This window comes from Misgurnus anguillicaudatus, chromosome 19 (assembly GCF_027580225.2).
Source record: "Misgurnus anguillicaudatus chromosome 19, ASM2758022v2, whole genome shotgun sequence".
Lineage (NCBI taxonomy): Eukaryota > Metazoa > Chordata > Actinopteri > Cypriniformes > Cobitidae > Misgurnus > Misgurnus anguillicaudatus.
The window spans coordinates 53,592,439-53,619,286 of record NC_073355.2 but is presented as its reverse complement, the minus strand read 5'-3'; the positions used below and the strand labels follow the sequence as shown (position 1 = coordinate 53,619,286).

Sequence of the window (26,848 nt, the reverse complement as noted above, 5' to 3'; positions counted from 1 at the left end):
GCCGAAAAATAAATTTTGGATTCCACTTAGGTATCCTTTAATGGAGCTGGCTTTGAGGTTCTTGTAGTGATTGAGGTAGGATATGAATGAGATGGTGAGTAGGGACAAAATCAGGAAAAACAGGTTGTAAGAAGAGTAGAAGGTCTTGAAGCTCTTTCAAGGGGTTGGGTAGGTTTGTAGGATTCTGGGGGATACAGCTTGGAGGATGGTATCTAAAGTGGCATTTGAGGTAGGGTTTTCAAGTGAAGATGCACAGGTTCCAATTTCCTTGGCTAATTCAGAATTCCAGTTTTTTACTTTAATTGTGACATGCTGATACATGCTTTGGCCGATTTCAATTTTATTTCTAAGAACTATGATTGATGGCAATAGGCTACAAACAAAATCCGCTTCTTTAATAGAACATTATTCATCAATAAATAATTTATTTAAAATTGCACTTTCATCCATGTTGAATTAAATGACATGATCTTTTATTTGAAAAGATCTCAAATAAAGTGCTCGTAAGTTTAGTCAGGCTCAGTGACGTTATTTATCAGCCGCATTAAATGTCCAATATCAGTTGGACGGCTGTGGTTGGAAATATAGTTCTATAGTTAGTATAACATGTAGACTTGGGTAGATCATGCTTTTAAACAAATAAGAAAGCAGCATGCAGTGATTTCTATAACCGTAATCTAAATATAAACAAAGTCTGTTTCATGTCTTTTAGGTTGTAAACAGAATTAAAGCGTTGTTTTTGGAAAACTGTGCAGAACTACGAGCTTTAAGACCCTGGGGAATCCCTGGAATGAGTGACGTAGAAGGAAACTTGCGAATGAAAGACGAATCTTGGATTTAAACAACAGAGGACTAAAACGTGACAACAAAAGCTTTAGATGTGATGTATGTAGTTTACAGCAATAAGAGTAAATTAAATCGATCTGAACAGATTAATTTGTCTTGACATCATTTACTTTATTGTTGAGCCAACATAGTTCAGCAACGGATGTGCAACAAAGTTGCTATGTTTTTGGGAAATAGTCATGACAAGCCAGCTGGCCTCTCTTACTATCCACGGTATGGTGGTTTAGCAGCGCGTTATGCCGTTGCTCGGGAAAAGCACCCCTGAGCAGGGTACGCACACAAGCCAGCGGAACAACATCAATGTGTGTCACCTGCAGATGTGGGGCAGGAATCAATATGGGCTCGGGTTGTGTTCCTTGTGTAAAAAGGTCGCGTTTCCCAATATGGAATTAAATTAATGTAGCTGTTGGATAACAAGAACTGCTTCCACTGCCAGTGTGCATGTGGCTTTGAAGTTATTTCTTGCGCAACTGGCAACATGATGTAAGTTACGAATTAATGTGTGCTGTGTATGTATGTCATACCAATTTGATTTATAATTATAAGAAAACAAGGGAGAAAAGGTAGGGGCGTCTGGGCATATGCTGCTAGCGGAGGCAGCCTCGTGCTCTAGCCCGATGGTGGAGACACAGGCAGGGGAAAGGGTTAGAAATTAGACGGAAAGGTTTGTGAAAGCAGGGCTATAACACCGCTGGCGGAAACATGCTTGAGCTGGATGGGAAACCTGTATCGCTGGGATGTGTTGCATCGTGCAGTGCACGGCAGGCTGCTTTGCAGCGATCTTCGGAGCGAAAAAATGATTGAGGCTTGGCGGCAGAATCTTTATCACAACCTGGAGAGGCTGAAGGCCTGCTGGTGCGTTCTGACGAAACCGCTCTTGCGAGGATGGAAAACCTTTTGGTGAGTAGAGATGTAGCTTTGTGATCTTTCCTTGTTTAGTTTGTGGCTTTGCGGCGGGGTGTGGATTTTGTAGATGGAAAAGTTCGTTGGAGAGAAAAGTGAAGATTGTGGAACTTCTTAGAGAAGATGTTGGCGTTGGTTGATGTTTGTCTTAAGTTTAAGCAATATTCAATTCATGCTGAAACTATCGAGGAATGAGGGTGAGTTGGTTTCCAGTCTATATAGGTTTCTGTTGATGCCGATCAGGTGGATAGCTGATTGCTGATTGTCAACAGCTGGTCATAGTTGAGGTGATTAGGTTGATTATTTGAACGTATTCCTCCCGAACTTTGTTAATAAAACATCATTTTTGTCTTCTGAACAAATCAAAATATCATCAATATATTGAATGATGACTGATGTTAAATCTAAATCTTTCAAATGTTTTTGATGTCTTTAATGTCTTAAATGTCTTTTGCAAAGACTGCTGGTATCATGTTGACCTTAATTGTAAAAGCAAAATAATGATAGAATTTCTTTTACAATTGGTACAGATCAAAATCCATTAGTCATATCAAACACTGTAAACCATTTGTGTTCCTGTTTAATCAAGCTGGAAATCGTTGATGAGTCAGACACAAGAGGTCTTATCTTATCAATGTATTGGTTTGCTTAGCTACTCTATAATCAACTGTGAGTCTCAATGATCCATAACTGCCATATTACATTTCAAATTTGAAATGAATCTGAATTCAAATTAATCAAAACATCCAAACCAAGTAATGGCTGAATAACGTCACATACTACACTGCAACAGTGACTACATGTTGGACACACTGAAAAATGAGAGGAAAGATCTAAACATCATGGATGAGTCCCCATTTATGTTACGAACCCCTGTTTAAAATATGCTTGTTGGAAAAGGGTTAAGCAACATAAATGACACGTGACACTCACTCACACGTCTCATTTCCCCTATTCTCGACAGGTGATTAAATGTTTAAATTATACTTAAACTTTATTTTAACACAGAGAAATATCAAAATAGAACACAAGTTATCTTGATAGGCTAACATCATGACGCACACAATTCACAGCTGCGTACCGCACAGCAAAGCAGCTGCCTAGGCCATAACACCGAGTTTCTCTGAGAAATGTCAAACTTTCTCCTGTTGCATGAATAGTTTCGTTTCTGATGTTAAAAACTTGATAGCCTGCGCGAGGGCGTGGGTGCACTGAAGAGCTATTTATTTACATAATTTAAATTACTGTTAGTTTAAATGTACTTACATTAAACAACTATACATTATTAAAAAGTGTTAAGACTAAAGATTTAGTTTTTGACCTTTATTTTAAAGCAACACTATGTAGGTTCCATGTAAAAATGACTTACAGCTCCCCCATGTGGTTGAAAAGCGCAACAGTGCCTGGTATCAGACACTCTTCTGCAGGCAGGGGGAGGGGCGGGGCTGTGTTTCCTACCCTCCACCGCCACTTTCAGAGTGTGCTTGTAGCAACTAGGAGGCTGCTCAGGTTGCAGCAACAGTACAATTTGTCCAGTTAAAAGTTGTTCTATCACTGAAATAATTTTAGAGACATTATTTAAAGGTAAAAAAACTACATAGTGTTGCTTTAATCTGAAAATCCTAGTGACAGTAATTAGTTATGAAAATGAAAAACGTTACATACCTTTAATTTGAAATATAACCCTCAGCCGCACTCATTGATAAAAACACTCCTCCGTGATCGTCAATTAAACAACATCCATCGGGGCTTTTAATTCAAAGTATGCATATTTGGAGAAATATTACTTCAATTTTATATGTTTACTTCAAATTTCTGCAAAGGGGGTAATATTTCACCCATTTTTATTCCAAACATGGCGATATGAGCAAGCTGGAGTCTGCAGTCATTCACACTCAGTTTGTTTCATTCATACGTGAAGCCAGAGGGCGCTAAAGTCAGATAGTCTCAATATGAAACTTTCATAGAAGAAGACGTCAGAACTCACTCAGCTGTCAGTCGTGAACTTAAACAGTGACGTGCAACAATCGATCGCTGTTTTTATAATAACATGAAAATAAAGATGTTTTGAAACATGGAGACAATAAACACGATTAAGATTATATATGGTTTGTCTGTACCATTTAACGCTATATCTGGTATTTTCATAACAGTACTGTATATTATAATGCCAAGCTAGGCTTACAGCATAAATAGCATAAAATTGCTTATTTTATGATCCAAAGCCACATCAGATCACGCATGATTGTTTAAGCACTCGACTTTTGATTTTATAAAGTGAGCTGAGTGAGGTCATTACACATTCTCTACATGCTGAATGCCTGCATGACGAAGAAAAACGAAAGAAGCAGAGAAAGGCCGATCAACAACTATCTTCAGCTTTTGTCAAGATAGGCGAATGGGGCCAGCAACAGCGTTATCAGCACAGTTTCCTTACACAAGGACAACGTTTTCCAGGAGAACTGGCAGCAGAAAGAACGAGAGAAGAGGATTGCAAAGCAGTGGCCGGAAAATCCAAAAGAAATAGTTTGCTGGCATTGCGGACAGAAAGGACACTTGAAAAACCAATTTTTCCAATTCCTGAAATCTCAAGAGACACTGGAATCCCAAGCGGGCGCGAGAGAATCAGACGGAAGGGGGTAAGTCCAATCTTGTTTTTTCTGCGGTTCGAATGCCATATTATCTGCTTGCTAATTCTGTTTTTTCTGATGTGTGTGATAGGGAAAGAAATGCTCTATGCAATGAAGGACTTGCTTTGCTTGATATTGATAAGAAATAATGGTTGAGGGACAGGTATTGTTGTTTATAGGTAGACTCTGGATGCAACTCACTCTGTCATACGCAAAGATGAATTCCCATTTGTCACCTTGAGTGGGCAGTTTAACTCATCTATGAGTGCTACGGGGCATATAGTGAGGGAAGAATTTACTGCTCCACTCTGTTGTATGCATGACGGTAACGAGTTTATGCATATGTTCCTCTTATCTGACGCGTGTCCGGTAAACCTCATGGGGAGGGATTTGATGTGTAAAATTAATGCTAGCATCTTACGTAACAACCAAGGCCTGAATATTTCTTGTTGGGATCCCAGAATGTCATCTATATGTGTGTCTATGTTGTATGTGTATGAATGGGCCTTTTAAAGTGAAGAGTTGCATGCTGAAGGGAAGATAAGATTGCCACAAGCCAGCGAGGTCATTCCAGCTGATAACATGCATTGCACAGCTCATAGAAATGGTTCTCTGTAAAAACAGAAGGTTTGACTATAACCCATATATGCTGGAATGACTCATGGTGTGTGGCACTCGTTAAATTGACAGAAAAGCAAGAACAAATTTTTGATGTTGAAAATTCGGTACCCCATGTTTCTATTGCAAAAACCAGTCAGCCGTGGGAAAAAGCAGGTGAATTTGCAAAGGCCTGCAGCGAGGCTGTTGATTAGGAAATGTTGTCAGAAAACGTGCAGTTCTCAGAGCAGATAACAGCACACAGAAGTTGTGTTTCTTTTTTTCATTGCTGAGAGAGAGAGAGAGTTATAATACAGAAAGCTGTTTCTGCAGATTCAAATTTACAAAACATTTTGCCAGCACACATGACGTGTGCTAGCATTGATTTACCGCAAGAGGTTCTTGACAAAGTACCTGACTACCTGTGGGCTAAAGATAAATATGATGTGGGTTTGATTAAAGGGTGTGAACCAGTAGTTATCACCCCAAAGAGTGATTACAGACCATGCAAACCTCAATACCCTCTGAAAAGGGAGGCGCTTGAGGGAATAAGGCCAGTATTTGAGGCCTTATTGGAGAAAGGGATAGTTGTTCCCTGCCCAAACTCACCTGTGAGAACACCCATTTTTCCTGTACAAAAGGTCAGAGATGCAGGTCAGCCCACAAAGTGGAGGTTTGTTCAAGACCTCCAAGCAGTAAATGCTGCGGTGCAGGTAAGGGCACCAAACTTGCCGAACCCTTACACAATTCTCTCACAGATACCAGCTGACGGCCAGTGGTTTTCTGTAGTGGATATTTCAAATGCATCTTTCAGTTTCCTGTCCATCCTGATAGCCAGTTTTAGTTTACTTTTACATTTGAGGGGTACAGCGAGAGCCCCACGATTTACAACTCTGCATTGCATTGTTCATTACAGAAACTTGTGTTGGATGATGATGTTGCTTTATTGCAGTACGTGGATGACCTCTTGGTGGCGGCACCGACTCAGCAGTCGTGCACAGACAACACCATACGGTTGCTCACTCATCTAGCTGAGGAGGGCCACAAGGTCAACCCCAAGAAGGTACAGTGCTCTGTCCAGAAAGTAACCTTTCTAGGACAAGAAATTACACCAATGGGTAAGTCTCTCTCTCCAAAGAGAATAGAGGCGATAGCTAACATACCAAAACCCATTACAAAGAAACAAGTGATGTCATTTTTGGGTATGACATCTTATTGCAGGACTTTTATTGCTAACTATTCTGAGATGCAACAACCATTGCATGACATGATTTATGAGAAACCTTTAGCACCATCAGAGAAGGTAGGATGGACAGAGAAGGCTGAAAGGGCATTTGTGGAACTAAAACAGACATTACAGCAGGCACCCACTTTGGGGCTGCCATATCCAAAAAAGCCTTTTATTCAAATGGTGGATGAAAGAAATGGCTGTATGACATCTGTTTTGTTGCAAGAACATGGTGACAAGTTGAGACCAGTTGCATATTTTTCAGGTCGTCTTGATGCGGTGGCCAGGGGCCTACCGGGATGTCTCAGGGCAGTGGAAGCTGCAGAGAAAGCTGTACAAGCCAGCAGTGAGTTTGTGGGATACATACAGCTGCGTCTGTTGGTTTCCTCACTATGTGTCTCATATACTGCTCGAACAGCGCACATCTCACTTGTCTGCAGCAAGATGGCTGCGTTATTCCTGTGCATTGTTACAAATGTCTAATGTCACAGTTGAAAGATGTACAGTGCTAAACCCGGCGACATTGTTACCTACACCTGATGAAGGTACACCACATTGTTGTTTGTCTGCTCTACGGGAAGTATGTACACCAAGGCCTGACCTGGCTGACACACCCATACCTAATTGCACCATCACATATTTTGTGGATGTTTCCTCTTCCAGAGATGACAGAGGCATGAATAGGATGGGGTGGGCAGTAGTGTCTGACTTTGAAGTAGTGAAATCCGGATGCTTACCACCTCACGCAAAGGTGGCTGAATTGCATGCACTAACACAAGCTTGTCAACTTGCTACTAATCAATCTATAACCATTTACATTGACTGCTGGTTTAACTAACAGCTGATTTACTCCTTTCTCAAATAGCTGTGTGTAAATGCAAAGCACACACCAAGGAACAGGACGTGGTATCCAGAGGCAATGCACGCGCGGACGCAGCGTCTCTCACTAACGTAGATTTTTCTCATACACAGATTTCCCAGGAAAAGGAAGCTGAAACAGCACAGGAGTCACTAATAAGCATGCAAACTTTCTCTCCCAACAGAAATAGCTCTATGGAAATCGTGTGGAGCTACCAAAACTCCTGAAGGGATTTGGATGGGTCCAAACCAAAAACTTGCTTACCTAAACACTTTTATTCCCATTTTGCTAGGTTGACACATGGCTTAGACCACGTGTCCAAAGGAGGAATGCTGACAGCCATGGCACAAAATTGGTTCACAAAGGGTTTTTCTCCTGTAGCACAGAGACATTGTGAAAACTGTCATATATGTCTGGGTAATAATGTTGCAAGAGGGGTAAAAACCGCACCTGTGGGGCATCCCATTCCTGAGGGACCATTCACATATGTAATGATAGATTACATTGAATTAACACCAGCAGAGGCAAACGTTACTGTTTGGTGATGACAGACATGTTTTCAAAGTGGACTGAAGCCACACCCACCAAACATGCAGACAGTGCTGGGGTAATAAAAATGCTATTGAAAGACATTATTCCTAGATGGGGAATCCCAAACAAAATTTCCAGTGATAATGGAGCACACTTCACTGCTCAGGTGGTGAAAGATGTGGGTAAATTTTTGCAAATCAATTTGACCAATCACTGTGCCTACCACCCACAAAGTGGAGGTGCAGTGGAAAAAGAGAATGCACCACCAAGGCAAAACTAAGCAAAATAAGTGAAGAAACAAAATTGAATTGGGTTCAGTGCTTACCACTGGTACTCATGTACATGAGAATGAGGGTCAGAGACCGAACAAAATTGTCCCTTTTTGAAATACTTTTTGGAAGGCCCCCACATATGGGGTGGTAACCACACAGGGCGACAGGTGATACCCTTCAAAATGAAAATGACATGTTGCAGTATTGTATTTCTATGCCTTCTATCCTTCAAAATATCTCAAAACAGGTTAAAGCAGCACTACCACGCCTCACAGAGGGACCTTTGCACAACATCAAACCAGGAGATTTCGTGTTGGTGAAAAACCTGAGGAGGAAATCCTGGAAGGCGAGACGGTGGGAGGGGCCATTTCAGGTTCTGCTGACGACTTACACCGCCGTGAAGGTCGCGGAGCGTGCCACCTGGGTGCACGTTGCCCATTGCCGGAGGGTTGGTCCGGGACTGCAAGGTGTAAACCAAAGGGAGGACGGCTAGTCGACTGCTACGGACCACTTTTTCGTATTGGTGGGAACCACAGATACCTGTATACTGCAAGTTTATACGAAGAACGACACGAGAGAACTGCAACAGCTCACAAGGTATTGGAGGACGACTCCAGTATTCTGGGTTTGGTTTGGACACACGCAGACGACATCTTTAATGTGGGTAATCGACACGACGCTTGCAGCTTAATAACTGTAATTACAACACCAGCTTTGAGACCCACATTAATTTGGACACTAAGATAATTTCATTCGAACAAGAAAGCAGGATAGCTTGGCACGACTGCACCGTGTGGTCCTACCAAACCCGAACCTACAAAGGAAATTAATCAACAAGGGCTCACGACCCCAACTCTAACTGTGCTCAGGGCTCACGACCCCAACTCTAACTGTGCTCAGGGCTCACGACCCCAACTCTAACTGTGCTCAATCCGGAATCATCAAGGGCTCACGACCCCAACTCTAACTGTGCTCAATTTCTTCAAGAAAATGAACTATTTTTCTTCTTTCAAAAATGAGGTTCATGATCATATTATGTGTGTGCATTTTTGCTTTTACAACTGCACAAAACTCTATGTACACTATGGTTAAGGGTAATAACTAGAGCTACGTAACGATGACAGTAAATGAAGTTATGAATAAATCATAAAAAGGGAGGAGTGTAGTGGAGGACTTTTATTATGCTTTTATTTTCATATTATTATGTTTTATTTTTCATCCTATTTTTCATTTTTTAATTACAATCATAAGCTCATAAATTGTGATTCATATGGAGATCATGTTTTTCTGCTAACGTACAGAATTATGCTCTTTCTGTCTTCTGAGCAAAGTACAATGTCCAAGGACTTAAACATCATGTACTGAGAACAAGACATACGTTTTATGATTTCACTAGATTTGTGTTTAACTGTTTATGTTCTTAATCACTGACAAATTGAAGCTTATCTTCTAAATGACGTAGAAACTGATGACTACACATGTTTCAGCATCTTACTATAAATGTGTGTTCAACCTTGCAATCGGGGCTCTTTGGGTTTTTAAACTTCTAGCACCGCGAGGGTGAGAGCCTATTCTGCAGAATATACATATATATATATATATATATATATATATATTAAATTCAGACAAAATTCTGTATACAGTGTGTCTGTGTGATCCTTGACTTTGACTCCTAGTGAGTATTATTTGATGGGGCTAAAATTCCACGACATGGCTTTGTATCTTGCGATATTCACAAGGTCCAACAACACTGAGAGCACAGAAGGGACATCGACATAAATCGCCGACTCGGATGTCTTCGATGCAAATGCATTAATTTTTCTCACTGTAACATGTATCTGTCAACATTACAACAATTAAATAATCCCCGAAGCTGAAAAGACGTCAAGCAAAGAGACCATCAAATTATATCGCACATGTATTATATCCATCTTCTTCTTTCCTTCAAAAGAAAATTACGATTTCTTTTTAGCTAAAGGAAATGACGTATAACTATGGTTACGGCTGATTGGCCAACGCAGTTGCCAGGAGGAAGCTCCTTTGACCAATGAGAAACCTCTTACAACGCCCCTACCTACTGCCACGCCCCTACCTCCTGCCACGCCCATTGCTCCAAGCTGCAGCTACCCCTGTCTCAAATTATGCGTGAGCGGGCTACCGGACCTGATTGCGACCACTTTAGTCAATGCTTATACAGCCGCGGACTTCCCAGATTCGGCTCTTTAAGAAACGCGTCTATATTTAACACGCACCGCGTCCAAATCGCATTTCAAATACAAAGTTAAAGTAAAAATGAACATGTTGCATACAGCACGTGGAGACAGGCATACGCTATGTCCCAAACCGCCTACTTCCATACTATATAGTAGGCAAAGAGTACGAGAAGTAGTGCTTTTCGCCCACTATATAGTATAGAAGTATGCGGTTATAGTATAGAAGTATGCGGTTTGGGACGCAGCCATATACCTATTTTACACGCAGCTTTTTCATGTGTGGATGCTGGTTGCGCGCATTGGTCAAAAATAAAAAAATAAAAATAACACGGTCTAATTTTGAAATGCATTGTTGTAACACGCTCGTTACTAAGACTGTAACGAGTAAAATATTACCAAAACTTTATTAGTAATGCGTTATATTACTGCGTTACAGCAAAAACTAATATATTACTGTAATATCTTATATTTTGTAATGCGTTACTCCCAACACTGATGACATCTGATCGCATATGAAGGTTTAATGTAACTTTACAACAGGTAAAGCAAGACCACCCTGCAATAAATTAAGACACAGCTTTATCGGAGTCATCAGGAGCTGATCCCAAGTGTTTATCTGGAAGCTGTTGGTGTATGTACTGGTAAAGTGCTTGGCGACTGTGTAATGGATGCAATATCAACCCTCTGTAAAGCTGACACAAAGATGGTTGTTTCTCAGCAGAGATATGTACATTTGTGCCAGCTCAACACATTGAAGCAGTTTCTCGGACAGGGTTTACAGGACTAGGATTTAATTATATTAGGACATTTTAGTTTTTACAAACAAACCCTACAAAAAAAAAACAAGACTGGTGCGCATCTTGTGACAAAACAATGGCACTCATATATGTTGAGGTATGTCAGTAAAAGGTGTTTTTAAATTATTGTAGCTCAAATATGCATTTTAGCCTGGGACCAGCATAAGCCCTGTCAGGGAAACCGCACCATTGTTTTCCCATATCAGATGTAGGTTGCTTCAGGTTGAGTTGTGATTTTAAAGTGTAGTTCTGGTCAGAGACGGATGGATCCTCCCATTGTGTTTCTGCATCACAGTTTAGGAACATGTTGATTGTATCATCCATCCTCACAGTTGTCCACTGCATCACTACACATCAATGCATCTGTGAAAACAATATAACCATAAACATTTTTATGTTAGTATTTAAAATAAACTTGCATCATGAGAATTAATATATAAATGGCACCCATACTTAAACAGAACAGAGTGTAAGAGAGAGATGCATTAAAAAGAGACAGTAACATTATACACACAACCTTTAACTTCAGTGTTAAATAATACGTTGTTTAATAGGTCATTATCAATATCTGAATGAGAAATAAACTGACATTCTAGCATCTGAAATCTCAGTAACTTGTAGGAATCACGTGGGCTACTGTAAGAATGCAATGTACTATAATATCTCGTTGTACTATCGTAAATATACAAATATAGGTGGACAATTAAAACCATTCAAATAGTTGCATTTTATAAACTAACGTTACTGATCTTAAGTGTATTTGTAGAACGGACTTCACAAATCTAACTTTAGGCGAACGAGCACAAAGTTAGCTAAGATAGCTTACCTGAAACTGGCCACCTTTTCAACACCCGGCGTGGTTTAAAGTTACCGGAACATCGTAGTCGAACCATTACTTGGGATAAGGGTGTTCCTCAGTTTGCTTAAAATTGGTAAGAAAGAAACATAAAGGCGCTCGAGTGAGCTTTTTAAGCTTTAACGCGTCGCCTTCAGTCACTGCCTCAGCTGCTCATCATCGTCTATGCGGCCGGAAGAACGTTGACAAAATGAGCGAAATGGCGCCGCCCTTGTTGTCGTGAAAAATAAGGTGAATAGGATTACATGTAGGCTTACATATCATTGCTTAATAAAACAGACAAACAGAGGAGCACTGCTTTTTGCCAAACAATGAATATAGGTTCCCATACAAAGGCTGGTAAAAACTTTAAACAGTGATGTTTAAATGTACTATTTAGATAACCATGTTTAAGTCTTCACTAATGTTATGTTGTAGTTTAGGTTGCTGTTTGTAATAAAACTGTAGATAGCATAGGAATAGCCTAGCAATCTATTATGTATATGGACTGTAATCATAGCAAAGCTTACCTTGTCATTGCTGGTGTGATATGGATTTTACTGGCAACATGTAAAAGTCTCTTTACTTCTGAGGTTCAAGCAGCACATTAGACCGATAGAAAATTTCTGTTGCTCTTAGTGCTCTTATTCGCAAAATGATGCGTGTGCGGCGCTACCGGACCTGATTGCGACCACTTTAGTCAATGCTTATAATACAGCCGCGGACTTCCCAGATTCGGCTCTTTAAGAAACATCTCTATATTTGACGCGCACCGCGTCCAAATCGCATTTCAAATACAAAGTTAAAGAACTTGTTGCATACAGCACGTGGAAATAGACACACGCTGCGTCTCAAACCGCCTACTTCCATACTATATAGTAGGCAAAGAGTACGAGAAACAGTGCTTTTCGCCCACTATATAGTATGGAAGTATGCGGTTTGGGACGCAGCCATTTACACAGCTTTTTCATGTGTGGATGCTGGTCGCGCGCATTGGTCAAAAATAAAAATTTAAAACACGGTCTAATTTTGAAATGCATTGTTGTAACGCGCTCGTTACTAAGACTGTAACGAGTAAAATATTACCAAAATTTTACGAGTAATGCGTTATATTACTGCGTTACAGCAAAAACTAATATATTACTGTAATATATTTTGTAATGCGTTACTCCCAAATAGTTGGTTTGCCAACCGTCATAAGACTCAAAAAGAAGAAGTGTCATCTTACTATAAGTTTGAAGGTATTTATAGCTCTTAAACTCCTGCAAAGTGTAAATAAAGTCCTGCAAAAACAAGGTAATTGGCCAGATATGTAAGCGGAGGTAGTGCGTCTGGATCCGTAATCCAGTCTTGGGCTGCTAAATCATATGGATCTATGTTGTTTATTTGTCCAAATAAAGTTTTTTGGCAGTAGCATTTAGTTTCTCCTGATAGGGTCCCTTCTCTTTTTCTTTCAACTTCTCGATTTCTTCCATTCTTCTTCAATTTTACCTAGTTTTTAACTGAACACATGCACAATTGAATGGCATAGCGGTCGCCAGTGCCTCTAAACATGGCGCCCACGTCCCATAATGCAACACTGCGGTGACATACATTAACATTCCCTATAAAGAGAATCAACGAAGGTGAACTGTTCGTTACTGGAAAAGGTTACTTAGTAAATGTTGGGATGAATAAATCTAGTGGTAATACAAATTCGTTTCTGTTGTGTGAAATATAAACAGCTCACAGTACAAATAAATCAACACCAATACAGAAGTTTACAGGAATTCATAAAAAATATAAATGTCATAGTAAAGAACAATTAAATTAATATAAAAACTACTACAGGAATTAGAGTTTTTAGAATTAACAAGTCATCAGCTAACATAACCTGGCCAATGAGCATTAAGCTGTGTCGTCAGCAAGTCTTTTCCCATCGTGCTTTTCGTCAACGCAGTCGGTGGAGAGCAACTGCGCTCGGCTGTAGAATCCGACGAGCCCGTCTCTCCATCGCGAGAGTTATTTTGCACACGTCAGCATGACATCAGAGCAAGTCGGACGTAAGTCGGACACTTTTCTAACCGACATGCATCTTGCGCGGATCACCGGTGATCGATTCTGCGCAGAATTTGCTAATCTCAAACAAGCCTATTATGACCTGCTCACTGCTACGACACATTACGATTGACAAATTAGTCCTGCTTCAAATGTTTTTAATTGTGATTTTTTTTCAATATAAACTCATATTTTAAATAATATTTGCTAAAATAGGCAGACACTTAAAATGACAACTATAAAGATGATTAACATTTGAACTACAAGAATTTCCGCTCAGGCGTAAGGATACAGTTTCTACCGGAGCAGCAGGAGTCTCTCACAACTGTTACACTTGTAATTTATTTTCTGAGTTGTGTTTTAGAAAATGTAATACTATGGCGCAAGTTCACTGACTGCACAGGGATGAATCAAAGCAAACGTGCAAGGACATTTAATGAGTTTGGCTGTGGCTTTGGAAGTTCTTCATAAAACTGTTGAGTAATGATTAAATGATGATCAGAATTAAGACCATCTCCAGAACAGTGAGCAATGTTTGTGTTGTTTTTTTAAGTATTTTAAGAGTTTGACTTGTTAGTCATTACTTGCATTAGCAGTTTTTAAATGTTCATGATTATTTTAGGATTGAAAGTGTTATAAATTGACAAAGTATTTTCATATTTTGAACCTTTACAGTTTTTTTTTTTTTTCATTTTTCATATTGCACCTCCTTCATGTTTTGTGATGTTATAGATGAACTGTTGAATATTTATGCTGAAAACTTAACGCCAACATTTGTATATTAACCTTAAGATCTTGACTCTGTTCACTTACAAACAGACACTTATAATAACTGTTGTGCAGAGTAAAAAAAAAGGATTTGTCCTGTATGAGAATCATGTAATCTCCACATACAGATGATCTGATCTGATCACACCTACTGCTGAACAATTACATTACATTACAGTCTGATATCAACACAAACCCTAACCCAAACACACAATCTGATCTCTTCTGAAGCTCTCATGAAAGCTCCATTCGCTACTCAGAAAGATAAATATTAATGCTTTGAGAAATAATATTTGAAGAGTTTTGTTGCAAAATGAGATAAATCCGTTTTTAACATTTTTGTCAAAACATTTATTATTATGTTATCATGTTATTATTTTGTTTTATGGTGCTACCTAGCTGTATTTTTTAAGTTATTCAGAAAACAAACCAACTGCAGTTGAATTGATATTTATTGGAATGCACAACCAAAAAACGATATTTCTGAAAAATAAAAAAAATAAAAATGAGTTATCTCGTTTTGCAACGAATTTCTTCTAACAGCAAAATTACCCTGATAGGCATGCTCATTTCTTGCGCTGCTGCACAAATAGGTTCAGCAGTTTGTCATTGAGGTACCGCGAGAGCAGACTTCTTCATATGCTTTTGAATCAATCTCGCGGTAGTTTGATGTCAGAAGACGATCTATCTGCGCAGCGCTGCTTGAAGTATGTAAAACGGTTGTCATCCTTTAATTTGATTGGTTATTGGTCTCCGAGCCACAATTGGGATTGGTCAGATTGACCCGCCGTGTCTAATTTACCAGAACTGAGGTAAATAAATTCTTCACTGTGTAGAGGTTTAATATCTTAATCGCACTGAGAGAAAAGTGTAAAATAAAAGTGATATAATCATCATCTTAAGTGCTTAACAGTCGAGTAACGGTGAACATGTCGAGTTTAGACATTATCTGTGAAAACATTCACGCCGACCACGCGCCGCGGTGGTTCGCAAACTGGGAGCGCGGAGCCGCGTGTGTCGCTTGCGTCGTGGAGATGATAGAAAGGCCGGACGTGTCGGTAAGAACCAGAAAATCGCGATAAATTATTTAAAAAAATGAAACACTGTGTTTATTGAGCTCTCATGTTTCTACAGTCTTTGCGCAAGCGCGCTGCGCTGGTGTGCGTGACTCGCGCGGAGGAGATACGCGAGCTGCTGTACTGTGAGGAAAATCTGAGAGTAAACTTCACCTGCTCACTAATGCGTGAGAAATACACACATAAACACACACAAATACACATATAAAACAAACACACTTGAGAGTAAACTTCACCTGCTCACTACTGCGTGAGACACAAAGCAAAACACAAAATATATTTATAATTATATTATAACTCTTTACCCGGACAAGTGAAACATAAATTTACTTGTCCAAAGGACAAGTTCCTCAAAAAGTTAATGTCAAGCCCTGATTTTCTTGCAGACTGTGGCTGAGAATAATTCAGTTTTAAACCTCTTCCAAATTATATATAGCCTAGACTATGCAATTATCAGACACAGATATTACCTGTCACTCTGTTATCCTTTCTTGCCCCCTTTGCAAAAAAGCGGTGCTTTTCCACGACTTGCTTTCATAGTTTTGAAAGATAAAATCATTTTTTTGAAAGACCTGATCATTATTTTAGTATAATCATATAAGTTAAAAAGCAGCATTAAAAACGTAGTGTTAAAAGGGGTAATAGTGTAATTGTTTACCATATAAAATTTGCTTTGTGCTTTGATCTAGTTTCATCTCACTTCAGTTTAAAGTGCCCATCTTATGACTGCTTTTTCACAAGTTAAATAGGTGTATGAGTTCCATGAAGCATGTTTCAAAAGTTGTTTGCTCGAAATAGCTTGTAGGAAAAGATTGTTACCCGTCTCTAGGAGCCTCTGTTTCAGAGCATTTCAGATTGTGCCGTTTTGAGCTGGTCATTACATATTTATGAGCTGCTGCTCCTTTGATCACGCCCCACTACTAACGTCATGTGCGCGTGCGCATGCTCAGTGGTATCGTGAGCAGTACAGACCATACTGTGTTGTTTTTATATATTATTATTAGAGCCGGGACTTTAACGCGTTAATTAAGATTAATTAATTACACAAAAAATAACGCGTTAAACATTTTAACGCATTTTAATCGCACTTATTAATAGAGTCATTCGTAAATGCTGCAGACCCTGTTTTAGTTCGAGAACTCCGGGGTTGTGATGCAGTGTAAATAAAAGTAGACGGAACCTAAACGAACAGCTGATTTTAACGTGACAACGCATCAATTTCAAAGTAAAATTTATTTATTCTGGTAAATGGAGGTTTGCAACGGAGGTTTTACCCAATAAACATCTACCAACAAACTACAGATTATTTTAACATGTATCCTAATGTCTGTTATATGTTAATGTTTGAGTATCGTTTGGTTTAAATATTGTTGTAATGTTGTTTTGTTTCAATTTAATTAGTTTATTACGAGTTTAATTTAAGTTTTGTTTGCTACTTTAAAACGAATTTCGTTTCAAATAATTTGTCTCGTAATTATAAACAATGTTTTGTTGTTAGGTTTTGTGAATATAAATTAAAAAGAACATTAAAAGCAACACCGTGCATCTTATTGATGCATATGCTACCGAATGCCAAAACATGCAGTGAGTAGCCTATATCACTTACTTTTCAAAAAATCAGCCTGGCAGTGCCCAGAAGTTAAATTTACACGCGCATTTGGAGCATAACGTAGCAGCACGTTTGATTTGCGGTGTGCTTAAGACTTTTAAAAATCAACTTCATATTAATTTTAATAGGCTATGTAAGGGATCTCAGGTTTCGGAAGGAGAACAAAACTGCAATCGTTCCCCGGTTTCGGACACAATATGTCTGAGAGCGTTGCTAGAGTACGAATATATTGTATTGCAATATGGAGCGTTTAAGTATTACCACTAAATCAAAACTAAACAACAGATTTGTAAATGAAAAGGTTTAATTACAGTACTGACTTAAAGTTACAGTTGAAATGGTTACACTATAAATGCATAAAATTAGGGATGCACCGAATCCAGATTTTTTAGGTTCGGCCGAATCCCGAATCCACCGTTTAAGATTCGGCCGAAACCGAATACCGAATCCTACTCGCATCCTTATTCCAACACAGTAAAACACATTAATGAAGTAAAAAACGTCCACAGCAGTGTATTTTTCATTTTATTTAATTTTATCTGTACATTATGCCAGGATGACAAGTTGGAAAAACTATTTTGACAATTACCATAAGCCTATGCATAATGAAAGCGATGCGTTGCGACACGCTCGTTTTTCCAATAAGCAAGCAGCTCCGCGCTGAAAACTATATTTAACTTTGAGTGAGAAGCTCCGCTCGTCAATATCACAGTCTTCACACGGCCGTCCAGTGGAGGAGGGGCGGGACATTACCACAGCAACCAACCGGCTCACAGCTGAAGCATCACAGCTACCAAGCGCTCGGCTGAAAAACAGCTGGCATTTGGGGTCCTCAAGGCGTTTTCAGCCGTGTTTAAAAGTTTTGGTGTGTCCAGCTGACCGAAAGAAAAAGCTCATCTCCACGTCAGCACCCGATGTGTGTAATCAACGGCTGCGTGACGTCGACCAGCGTAGCGCAAGCCTAGGGTTCGGTTCGGTGGAAAAAAAATCTAGGATTCGGCCGAACCCGAACCCCGCCAAAAAGCCCAGTATTCGGCCGAATCCGAAACCGAATCCTGGATTCGGTGCATCCCTACATAAAATAGTAAATAATACAAACAATTGACTGTTTCCAATGTATGTGAGATATTACCTGATAAGATAAAGAACAGAGAAAGGAAGTTTAGAAGAAAGAGATTCACACTTGAGAACTGAAATCTAGGCCTAAAGGCCCGAACCCCAGAACTTAGGTGAAGAAAGAAAGAAAAGGGGAAAAGGCCAATGCAAAGGCAAAAGCTAAAATGCAAAGCCCAGAGCTCATAAAAACCTTGACCTTTATCCTCTATCCCTTGACCATGTGACTAAGCCTAACTTGATACATTCAAATTGACCAATCAGAAGATCACCTTTAACCCCCACTGTACTTGACCAAACCCAACATAATACATTCAAACTGACCAATCAGAAGACCATCTTTAACCCCCGCTGTATTGGTCTTTGATCAGCACAGGGGGTTGTGCCAAGTTGTGACCAAGGAATAAGTTCCTTCAATTTTAATCTTACAGCTACTTTGACGGAGGACACGCACAGAGAACAGCGACGGCAGGTAAAGGAAAAAAGTTAAATGATAGTTTTTCTGACGAATAGAGTCAGTTTGTAAGAACATTTTTAAATTGACTATAAGATCATCAATATGAACTCTGAACAATTAACTATTATAAACATAACAGCAAGAAAAGCTGAAGAGGAACTCGCAACATTAAAGCAATAAGCATTTATGTAGGCTAAAGCTATATATCACCTCTTATTTTTTAATTTAGTTAAGTTTCAATGGTAACACTAAAGGCGCGTACATTTTACATCTGAATCCCACTTAAGAAACCTATAAACGATGTGCAACTTAAAAATGTGCATAATATATTTTTTATATATTTTAATATAGGCTATATAGTATATTATGTTTTGTTGTTTTTATACGCGAGGTGGGGCATCCGCGCACATAGGTACCAGAACACAGACAGTCAAAACCTGAGAAGTCCCGAACCCTGCAATTATTACAAATTACAAATTACTACTTTAAGAAATGCGGGCCAGCGGGTCGGGTATAATATATATATATATATATATTTCTTTGCGGTCCGAGTTGCGGGCGGGTTGTTTATACATTGACCCGCGCATCACTGGTAATTGTCGATAAGAGCATGGTTGTGTGTAAGATATGCAACAAGGAATTCACATATCACCGCAGCACATCGAGCCTCAAGTATCATCTCAATGCAAAACATACAGCAGCTAGCGTGGACATTAGCCTGACTCCGGGTACAACGACTTGGTTGAACAAAAATAAACAATATTTTGTTAAGCTTATGTATTCAGTCATTATTCATAAAAATCCATGTAAAAAATACTTCTTAATGTTCTCAGGTCAAATATTTATATGAGATTAAAATGCGATTAATTTAGATTAATTAATTACAAAGCCTCTAATTAATTAGATAAATTTTTTTAATCGAGTCCCGGCCCTAATTCTTATTAACGGTTTATGTTGCCAACAGACAAATCAAGCAAAAAAGTACCACTAATAAGTACACTCCAGGAGAAGAAACTCATGACACATAATGATTCCAGAGTAAATTGTGATGTAGCAGTCTCAACAGTACACTCGTTTTCCCTGGACAATGCTAACATATTCCCGTTACAAAACATTTTCAAACACATTATTTTCGCAAATGACAGAAATTTAGACCCGGCGGGGGATGTGTACTGCTTGTGGACCGCGTGCTAATTGCTAGAAGCTAGCGGGAGGTCCGGACCGTAAAGTTACAAGAGTCTCGGGGGTACGTTAGCCTCGTCAGAAAAGCCGGGTCGGTAAGGCCCGGTCTTGGTTAGTTTGGCAAAACACTTAGTTTGGCAAAGCACTATTACTTAGTTAATGTAGAATTGTAAAATAAAGCCGTTAAATATATTTTTTTAACTTTCGAAACCACGCTGCAAACTATCTAGCCTGCAAAAAAGTATCTATATAGGCTACGGTCTACATTACAAACAATAATTCACATTACTATTCACCTTATTCCGCCACGCCCCTTTTTAGTTCTTCGCTCTTCCGCATTTTGTCAACCGACTTCCGCTGCTAATATGGCACAGTGCATTCGGTGGTTAGTTTGGTGGTTAGAAGATTGTTTGTAGTTCACTATAACTTTAGCGAAATGACAAATATCGCTACTGCTGTAAATGTTTTAAATTAGGAGCACGGTAACACAACTTCATACGACGCTCAGATAGTCTTATATTGTCCCATCAATCGTCTCGTGGTTAGACGATATGAAGCGGCCGCGGCAAGTAACCTATGGGACATATTTAATTACCTCGTCCTGTCAGGAGTTGATAGATCAGCATTGAAAATTATTAAAAGTATGTCTACCAATATTTACACAGTGATTTCGTCTTTTTTAAAGCAAATGTGCACCTTAGCCAGTCCAATAACTATTTCGTTTTTGTGGTACCATGATAGAATTCATTTGCAAACTTATTCCTTCAAATCAGGAGACTTTTTTAAGTGGAATCTACAAAGCTCACATATGGTTTAAGAAATTCCTTACAGATAATATCTGATCACACTGTAAAGGTTTATATAACTGCATGGGAGGTTACATCTGATCACATAGTAAATGTTTAATATAACTGCACAACATCTGATCACATTGTAAAGGTTTAATATAAATGCACAACATCTAATCACATTGTAAAGGTTTAATATAATTGCACAACATCTGATCACATTGTAAAGGTTTAATATAAATGCACAACAGCTGATCACATTGTAAAGGTTTAATATAAATGCACAACATCTGATCACATTGTAAAGGTTTAATATAATTGCACAACATCTGATCACATTGTAAAGGTTTAATATAAATGCACAACATCTGATCACATTGTAAAGGTTTAACATAAATGCACAACATCTGATCACACTGTAAATGTTTAATATAACTGCACAACATCTGATCACATTGTAAAGGTTTAATATAAATGCACAACATCTGATCACACTGTAAATGTTTAATATCACTGCATGACATCTCATCACATATGAAGGTTTAATGTAACTTTACAACAGGTAAAGCAAGACCACCCTGCAATAAATTAAGACACAGCTTTATCGGAGTCATCAGGAGCTGATCCCAAGTGTTTATCTGGAAGCTGTTGGTGTATGTACTGGTAAAGTGCTTGGCGACTGTGTAATGGATGCAATATCAACCCTCTGTAAAGCTGACACAAAGATGGTTGTTTCTCAGCAGAGATATGTACATTTGTGCCAGCTCAACACATTGAAGCAGTTTCTCGGACAGGGTTTACAGGACTAGGATTTAATTATATTAGGACATTTTAGTTTTTACAAACAAACCCTACAAAAAAACAAGACTGGTGCGCATCTTGTGACAAAACAATGGCACTCATATATGTTGAGGTATGTCAGTAAAAGGTGTTTTTAAATTATTGTAGCTCAAATATGCATTTTAGCTTGGGACCAGCATAAGCCCTGTCAGGGAAACGGCACCATTGTTTTCCCATATCAGATGTAGGTTGCTTCAGGTTGAGTTGTGATTTTAAAGTGTAGTTCTGGTCAGAGACGGATGGATTGTGTTTCTGCATCACAGTTTAGGAACATGTTGATTGTATCATCCTCACAGTTGTCCACTGCATCATTACACATCAATGCATCTGTGAAAACAATATAACCATAAACAGTTTTATGTTAGTATTTAAAATAAACTTGCATCATGAGAATTAATATATAAATGGCACCCATACTTAAACAGAACAGAGTGTAAGAGAGAGATGCATTAAAAAGAGACAGTAACATTATACACACAACCTTTAACTTCAGTGTTAAATAATACGTTGTTTAATAGGTCATTATCAATATCTGAATGAGAAATGAACTGACATTCTAGCATCTGAAATCTCAGTAACTTGTAGGAATCACGTGGGCTACTGTAAGAATGCAATGTACTATAATATCTCGTTGTACTATCGTAAATATACAAATATAGGTGGACAATTAAAACCATTCAAATGGTTGCATTTTATAAACTAACGTTACTGATCTTAAGTGTATTTGTAGAACGGACTTCACAAATCTAACTTTAGGCGAACGAGCACAAAGTTAGCTAAGATAGCTTACCTGAAACTGGCCACCTTTTCAACACCCGGCGTGGTTTAAAGTTACCGGAACATCGTAGTCGAACCATTACTTGGGATAAGGGTGTTCCTCAGTTGGCTTAAAATTGGTAAGAAAGAAACATAAAGGCGCTCGGGTGAGCTTTTTAAGCTTTAACGCGTCGCCTTCAGTCACTGCCTCAGCTGCTCATCGTCTATGCGGCCGGAAGAACGTTGATAAAATGAGCGAAATGGCGCCGCCCTTGTTGTCGTGAAAAATAAGGTGAATACATTTAAAAGGTATAATTTATGGGATTAGCATCATTGTATGGTCTCTGTTTTGAGATACAGATGCTCTAGCATCGTAAATGTAGTATTTTGTGACAGAAGATGACGACATGCAAAATATAACGTGACTTCTTACCTTTTGTGTTTGACATAACGATCGCAAATCGAATCAAGTCTGTTTCAGATGTGTGAATGATCCATGAAAGTCCAATAAAATCCATTGACCATTTTTGTCCACAAATGCGTATAATCCGTGAAATATAGATACATAGTCTTACATCAGATTTCGCATGAACATCTTATCGCCTACAATCTGAGGACTATTTGTGTCGTAACACACTGTATATGAGATTATACTTCAGGTTCCAATAAACACTCGTTAAAACTTTGTTTTTAAAAGTAGGCGGGAGTATAATCCATAATATCCAAATAGCGCTGTTATTTCCGTGAGACATGATAACAGCACTTTAAGTTTAAAGTAAACGATTTTATAGGTAATTTACTAAACATGTTTTACTTAACACTATTGCTAAATGGGGTAAGCACACTTACTTTCTCATTTCAGATGTGTATGTTCTTCTAAGAAGTAATCAGGCCTTGACCTTAAAGGAATAGTCTACTCATTTTCAATATTAAAATATGTTATTACCTTAACTAAGAATTGTTAATACATCCCTCTATCATCTGTGTGCGTGCACGTAAGCGCTGGAGCGCGCTGCGACACTTCGATAGCATTTAGCTTAGCCCCATTCATTCAATGGTACCAAACAGAGATAAAGTTAGAAGTGACCAAACACATCAACGTTTTTCCTATTTAAGACGAGTAGTTATACGAGCAAGTTTGGTGGTACAAAGTAAAACATAGCGCTTTTCTAAGCGGATTTAAAAGAGGAACTATATTTTATGGAGTAATAGCACTTTTGGGAGTACTTTGACTCGCCTGAAAAGTCCGCTCCCCTTCTCACTCTCATAATGGAAGATGGAGGGTGTTACTGCGCCGAGTCGAAGTACTCCCAAAAGTGCTATTACGCCATAAAATATAGTTCCTATTTTAAATCCGCTTAGAAAAGCGCTACGTTTTATTTTGTACCACCAAACTTGCTCGTATAACTACTCGTCTTAAATAGGAAAAACGTTGATGTGTTTGGTCACTTCTAACTTTATCTCTAAATGGTACCATTGAATGAATGGGGCTAAGCTAAATGCTATCGAAGCGTCGCAGCACGCTCCAGCGCTTATGTGCACGCACACAGATGATAGAGGGATGTATCAACAATTCTTAGTTAAGGTAATAACATATTTTATTATTGAAAATGAGTACACTATTCCTTTAACTTTTTTGCTCACCAGCCAAAGTGGCTAGTTGTTTTCAAAAGTTATAGCCACTTAGCATTTTCACTGGCTACAATTTTGTTGCTGGTAAAATAAATTTTATACGATTAAATTTGACTTTGGCATCCTAAATTGACTTTAATTCGAGCAAGTTTACTTAATTTAGCTAGATTAGGTGCAGATTGACTTTTAAAGTGACACTTTGTAGTTTTTCAACCTTCATAATATAGACCCTTGTGATAGTGCATCGACTTTAAATAGGTTGAATGACATGTCTACCATAGCCTGACGGGGTCTGTATCGCTTTTACTCGTAAAACTTAGGGTTTCAGGTAGTAACCCGAGCACAAAAAGAACTACAAAATTCGACTGCTTTACGGCATACGTCACTTCCTCCACTTCCTCAACACAAATTTAAGGCTACTTAAGGAGTGTAGAGAGCAACTTCTATCATGTGACTCTGTGGCACCGTGTTAGTGTCATGGACCTATGACATGGGCGACCCAGGTTTGATTCCCCTTAAGGAAATTTTTTATATAAACTCACGATCTCGATTCATACACAAATGCGCTCTTCTTTCTAAATGACTGCGATTCTCTTGCATATATTTCCCTCTACTCAGATACCCTCTAATCCAGCATGTCTTATCAGTCAAACTTGCTCACACTCACACAGTGTAAAACCAAACCCTAATCATTCACCAATCGGATCCGGCCGTTTCCCTCTTCCTCATTTGCTGCGTTCCGCTGTCACTCGCGTGACGTATAACAAAGCGGCAGACCTAAACATATCGGTTTACTTGGATTTGGAGCGACAATTTTCACAGAAAAGAGAGGAAAAACGAGTGCCATTGCAGAAAATGCAACAATATTTGTTCCGAAAAAGGCAAGGAAATACTTGTGGTCGTTTCTCAGTTGGAAGGCTGCAGCCTCCGGAGGTCAAATATGCAGGCTGCATACATCATCAAGCCTGGTTTATTAAGGTAAACTGAGCATTAAATTCGCAAGTCATAAGCATATTACAACAATTTTCTATTAACTAAGAATAATAGTCAACTTAATAATAGTTAATATTCTGAAATAAGACGGTCTTGATGACGTATGCAGCTTAGAAATGCGACAACCTGCAACCTTCAGATTGAGAAACGGCTTCTGTATCACCGCCACAAGTTCCTCATCAGAAAGTTGTAACATGACTGCGTTTCTCCCTGATGCCTCAAAATGTTGATCATTTAGCGTTTTAAAGGTTTAGTTTTTTAGTTTTAAGGTTGGCCAGTTCTTTTCCTTTGCGACAGTGCCGCGGCGCTTGTGGCCTCTAGGGGCGCTAGACGTGAAAAATACATGTCTAGCGGCCCCTGGTGGCCAAAAAGTTCTGCGGAGTGCCTTTAAAGGACTAGTACATTTTCATAAAAAAAAATCCAGATAATTTACTCACCACCATGTCATCCAAAATGTTGATGTCTTTCTTTGTTCAGTCGAGAAGAAATTATGTTTTTTGAGAAAAACATTCCAGGATTTTTCTAATTTTAATGGACTTTAATAGAATTTTATGGTCAAAAATGACAATCGTTTCGCTAGATAAGACCCTTATGCCTCGTTTGAGATTGTTTAGAGTCCTTTGAAACTCCGTAGAAAAAAAACTGTTAAGTGATGAGTTAAGTATTAAATTATGGGCTCTATTAACTCTTTCACCGCCATTGACGAGATATCTCGTCAATTAAGAGAAAACGCTTCCCCGCCAATGACGAGATTTTCCGTCTTTCCGCAATACTGCTATTATCCACCAGGTGGCACCCTTCTGCAACTTTTTAAACCCGGAAGTATTGCCCTATGGCAAGCGGCTGCATGTCCGTGTCTGTTTTAAAGATCGCTCTGAATGGGATCTCTATGAAAAGTCCGTCTCAAAATTTGCTCAAAATGTGGTGTTTTTGCAGAAACCTACCCATATTCAAAAGCTGATTACAAAAGAACCACTCAAGGTAGGAATAAACTTTTTTTTGTTTGAAAGCAGAGGGTCTGTTCTTTCATTTGGTATATTTATATATTTAAAGAAAAACATTTTCTGGAAGGCATTAAACTTTGGTAAAAATCATGAAAAACACTGGCGCTGGCTGGCAACTTTTTTTTTAAAACGCTGGCAGTGAAAGAGTTGAAGTCCATTAAAATGAGAAAAATCCTGGAATGTTTTCCTCAAAAAACATAATTTCTTCTCGACTGAACAAAAAAAAATACATCAACATTTTGGATGACGTTGTGGTGAGTAAAATATCTGGATTTGGACTAATCCTTTAAGTGCAGACCGACCACCCAAATTAAGACTACATTTATTAGCTGGTATATAGCAGGTATATCAGTATAGATCATATCATATATTTATAAAAACATGCTAGTAAGGCATCAATAGATTTACTTCTAATGAATATATTTAAAGTGGAGCAGGGGTGTAGAAGATTAACTGAAAACATAAACACATAAACATTTTAAATATTAATTAACAACAGCAGTAAATACTGTCAAGAAATGTACATGAATTTTACTGTCAACTTGTTTAAGCAGATTGTATTTTATAAGCTTGATCATGGTTTCTGTTAAAAGTGATTTAAGACTGACAAATGTCGAGAGGACATTATTGTTGCCCAAAGTAGCCTACATTAAAATGATGCGCGAACCTCTCCACTGGCGGGTTTCTTGGGACGTGTGCTTTCAGGTATGCCATATGAATTTCTCTCTCCTCTTGCCCAGAGAGTGTGCACGCACTTTAAATCTCTTCAGTTACTTCCATGAAATTGTTTTATCTTTCCCAGAAGTGTACGTGTATGCGCTCAGACTGCGTCCTCCTTTGCATTCGCAAATTTATCAGCTCTCGCGCTCTCTCTGGTAAATA

At 38.7% G+C, this 26,848-nt stretch overlaps 1 protein-coding gene and 2 long non-coding RNA genes across 5 annotated transcripts in view; 2 read left to right on the top strand and 1 right to left on the bottom strand.

Annotated features, from left to right (window-relative positions):
- Window positions 1-4,050: 4,050 nt before the first annotated feature.
- Window positions 4,051-9,263, top strand: LOC141351247 (uncharacterized). The gene is made up of 2 exons (XR_012359480.1): window positions 4,051-8,530; window positions 8,629-9,263. It is a non-coding gene; the product is annotated as an uncharacterized lncRNA (long non-coding RNA).
- Window positions 9,264-15,282: 6,019 nt separating this feature from the next.
- LOC141351244 (meiosis inhibitor protein 1-like) overlaps window positions 15,283-26,848 on the top strand; it is a 30,240-nt gene continuing 18,674 nt past the window's right edge. For 2 of the 3 annotated variants that reach the window (XM_073857871.1, XM_073857873.1), the window contains exons 1-2: window positions 15,337-15,574; window positions 15,651-15,759. In XM_073857871.1, coding sequence (XP_073713972.1) covers window positions 15,446-15,574; window positions 15,651-15,759 — 238 coding nt within the window. In that variant the 5' untranslated portion in view covers window positions 15,337-15,445. The other variant, XM_073857874.1, reaches the window with a different exon arrangement.
- Window positions 21,153-22,637, bottom strand: LOC141351248 (uncharacterized). Its single transcript, XR_012359481.1, has 2 exons — window positions 22,372-22,637; window positions 21,153-21,908 (listed from the first exon to the last, which is right to left on the bottom strand). It is a non-coding gene; the product is annotated as an uncharacterized lncRNA (long non-coding RNA).